The sequence below is a fragment of the Olea europaea genome, unplaced genomic scaffold, assembly GCF_002742605.1.
Source record: "Olea europaea var. sylvestris unplaced genomic scaffold, O_europaea_v1 scaffold1330, whole genome shotgun sequence".
NCBI lineage: Eukaryota > Viridiplantae > Streptophyta > Magnoliopsida > Lamiales > Oleaceae > Olea > Olea europaea.
In genome coordinates this window covers 27,784-30,143 of record NW_019230782.1, presented here as the reverse complement: position 1 = coordinate 30,143, position 2,360 = coordinate 27,784, and the positions used below count along the sequence as shown (strand labels likewise).

General features: G+C 44.6%; 1 protein-coding gene across 1 annotated transcript; it reads right to left on the bottom strand.

Moving 5' to 3' along the window:
- Positions 1-404: 404 nt before the first annotated feature.
- LOC111375048 lies at positions 405-2,138 on the bottom strand. The gene is made up of 5 exons (XM_022997838.1): positions 1,515-2,138; positions 1,272-1,433; positions 1,008-1,181; positions 819-911; positions 405-692 (listed from the first exon to the last, which is right to left on the bottom strand). Exons 1-5 carry the CDS (start codon positions 2,136-2,138, stop codon positions 405-407), a joined length of 1,341 nt encoding a protein of 446 aa, XP_022853606.1.
- Positions 2,139-2,360: the final 222 nt, after the last annotated feature.

The window sequence follows — 2,360 nt, the reverse complement described above, 5'->3', positions numbered from 1 at the left end:
TTCTGGATAAGGTCATCATAAAGGAAGCTCCTCTTAGTCCCCTTGAATAAGGGGACACCCAAGTAAGTGAAAGGCTGCTGCTAATGTCTGAAGCCAGTCAAAATCTCTAGTCGTCTGATCTGACTAGTGGATGCCCATCTGGATAGTATAATATTGCTCTTGTCTCTATTCACCAATTGGCTAGAAACTCCTTCATAGTGCTCCAAACAGTCTAAGACCCTCCTGATAGACTGTTTTTGACCGTTGGCAAAGATGATCATATCGTCAGCAAATGAGAGATGTGAGATAAGTGCACTACCTCCATGTCGATAACACATACTGGGATACTACTGAAACCTCTGAGTGAGCAAGCGTGAGAAGTGGTCTGCTACAATGATGAATAAGGATGGGAAGATGGGATCACCCTATCTGAGTCCTGGTGAGGAGGGAAAGAAACCACATGGGCAACCATTTAGGAGTACGGAGAAACGACACTCCAAAATGCACTGCCTGATTCTGTCAATCCAGATCTGATCAAATCCAAATGCCTCCAATACAAAATAAATGAAGCCCCAGTCCATGCGATCATATGCTTTAGCCATGTCTAACTTCAGCATAGTCTTTCCCCCTCCCTCTCTATTATCCAAACTGTAGAGAAGCTCCTGAGCCAATAAAACATTATCTCCAATCAGACGGCCTGGGATGAAACCACTCTATGGAGGGAAAATAATGCGCGGTAGCAGTGTACTCAATCGAGTGTTCAAAAGCTTAGTAATAATCTTATTGAACACTGTGCATAAGCTAATTGGTCTGAATTTAGTCCATCTCCAAGCACCAACTTTCTTAGGTAGCAAGACAATAGAAGTAGTAGCAAAACCCCGTGGAAGATGACCACCATCAAAGAAGTCCAATACCGCCCTGTAAACATCTTCCTAAATGATATCCCAGCAATGCTGGAAAAATAGGGATGAGAAGCCATCCGGGCCAGCAACACTGTCAGCATCAATACTGAAAACTGCCTCCCGTACCTCATGAATCAAAGGGGAGCGGTTTAGTGCCAAATTATCGTCCTCTGTCAATAGCCTCGGAATGACATCAAGACGGATGGGGTCCAAAGGTTGTGGAGGAGTAGATAAGAGATCCAGGTAGAAAGCAATAGCTGAGGTCTGAATATCAGCAGGAGTAGCTAAGACTTCCCCTGCCTGTGTCTTAATGGACCTAATACGCGATCTGATACGGCGTCCTTAAACCATCGCATGGAAGTATCGAGTATTGTGATCTCCTTCACATACCCAACGTGAGCCAGCCCTTTGCTTCCAAAAGCCCTCCTCAATAGATAAAGTCTGGTTCAAAGCTGCCTGAACCTGATGCAGTATGTCACGATGTTCTGGTGTAGGGTCACTGTCAAATACAATCTCTGCCTCATCAACCCTGTCCTCAGCATCCCTCACTCGCTGGAAAATGTCTCCAAACACATGTCGATTCTACCAGCGTAGTCCCTATTTCATCCTGAAGAATTTCTCCCAAAGAGCAGCCATCCCCGTAAGATGAGTGGGGAGTGACCACTTCTGAGAGACAAATGCTAAAAAATCATGATGCTTGGTCCAAACGTTGAGGAATCTGAAAGGCCTAGGCCCCAAGTCATCATCAGAAGTCCACTGAAGTAATAAAGGTGAATGATTAGATGAAGTCCTGTTCAAGTGCTTCACTGTAAGCTGTAGACAAAGTGCTGCAGCTGAAGAATTAATGAGTACTCTATCCAATCTCTTCCTGACCCGACCATTGGTCCAAGTGTATCGATGACCAAGGAAACCTGCATCCTCTAAACCACTGTCCAACATCATATTAGAAAAAGCTGTAGTGTCTCGATCATGGGTATTATGACCTGTGCGCTCTCCATCATGAGTAATAACGTTAAAGTCTCCCCCAACTATCCAAGGGTCATCCATATCGAGGGAGATGTGGTGAAGACCCGCCCACAAATCCCTCCTGATAGACGCATCACAAGAAGCATAAACTGGAGTAAAATAGATGGGACGAGCTATTTTGGGGTCCTCAACTTTAACGTGAAGAAACTGGGGGTGATCAACAATAATAGTAACATTAGTCCCCGAGTTCCAGAAAAACCAAATCTTATTCGATTCATTCTGAGCTCCCATATCGAAGCGCAGATAGTGTCAAATATATGCAAAGCTATGCTAAAGAACAAAGGGCTCCAGTATAACCAAAGGATAAACCTGATGAAGTTGTATAAGTTTCTTCAGGCGCCGACGAGTAGCTACATTAGCTACACCTCTCACATTCCAAATGATGGCACTCATAGGGAAGGAGAATGTGAAGAGGTATCATGTGACTGACTCTTGGTGATCCTTCTGCTCGGA

Coding starts and splice junctions, on each gene's coding strand:
- LOC111375048 (XM_022997838.1), bottom strand. CDS start 2,138: ATGGGAGCTCAGAATGAATCGAATAAGATTTGGTTTTTCTGGAACTCG. Junction 912..1,007: donor GCTCCCCTTTGATTCATGAG/GTACGGGAGGCA, acceptor GATATCATTTAG/GAAGATGTTTACAGGGCGGT. Junction 693..818: donor TTGTCTTGCTACCTAAGAAA/GTTGGTGCTTGG, acceptor TTCCCTCCATAG/AGTGGTTTCATCCCAGGCCG.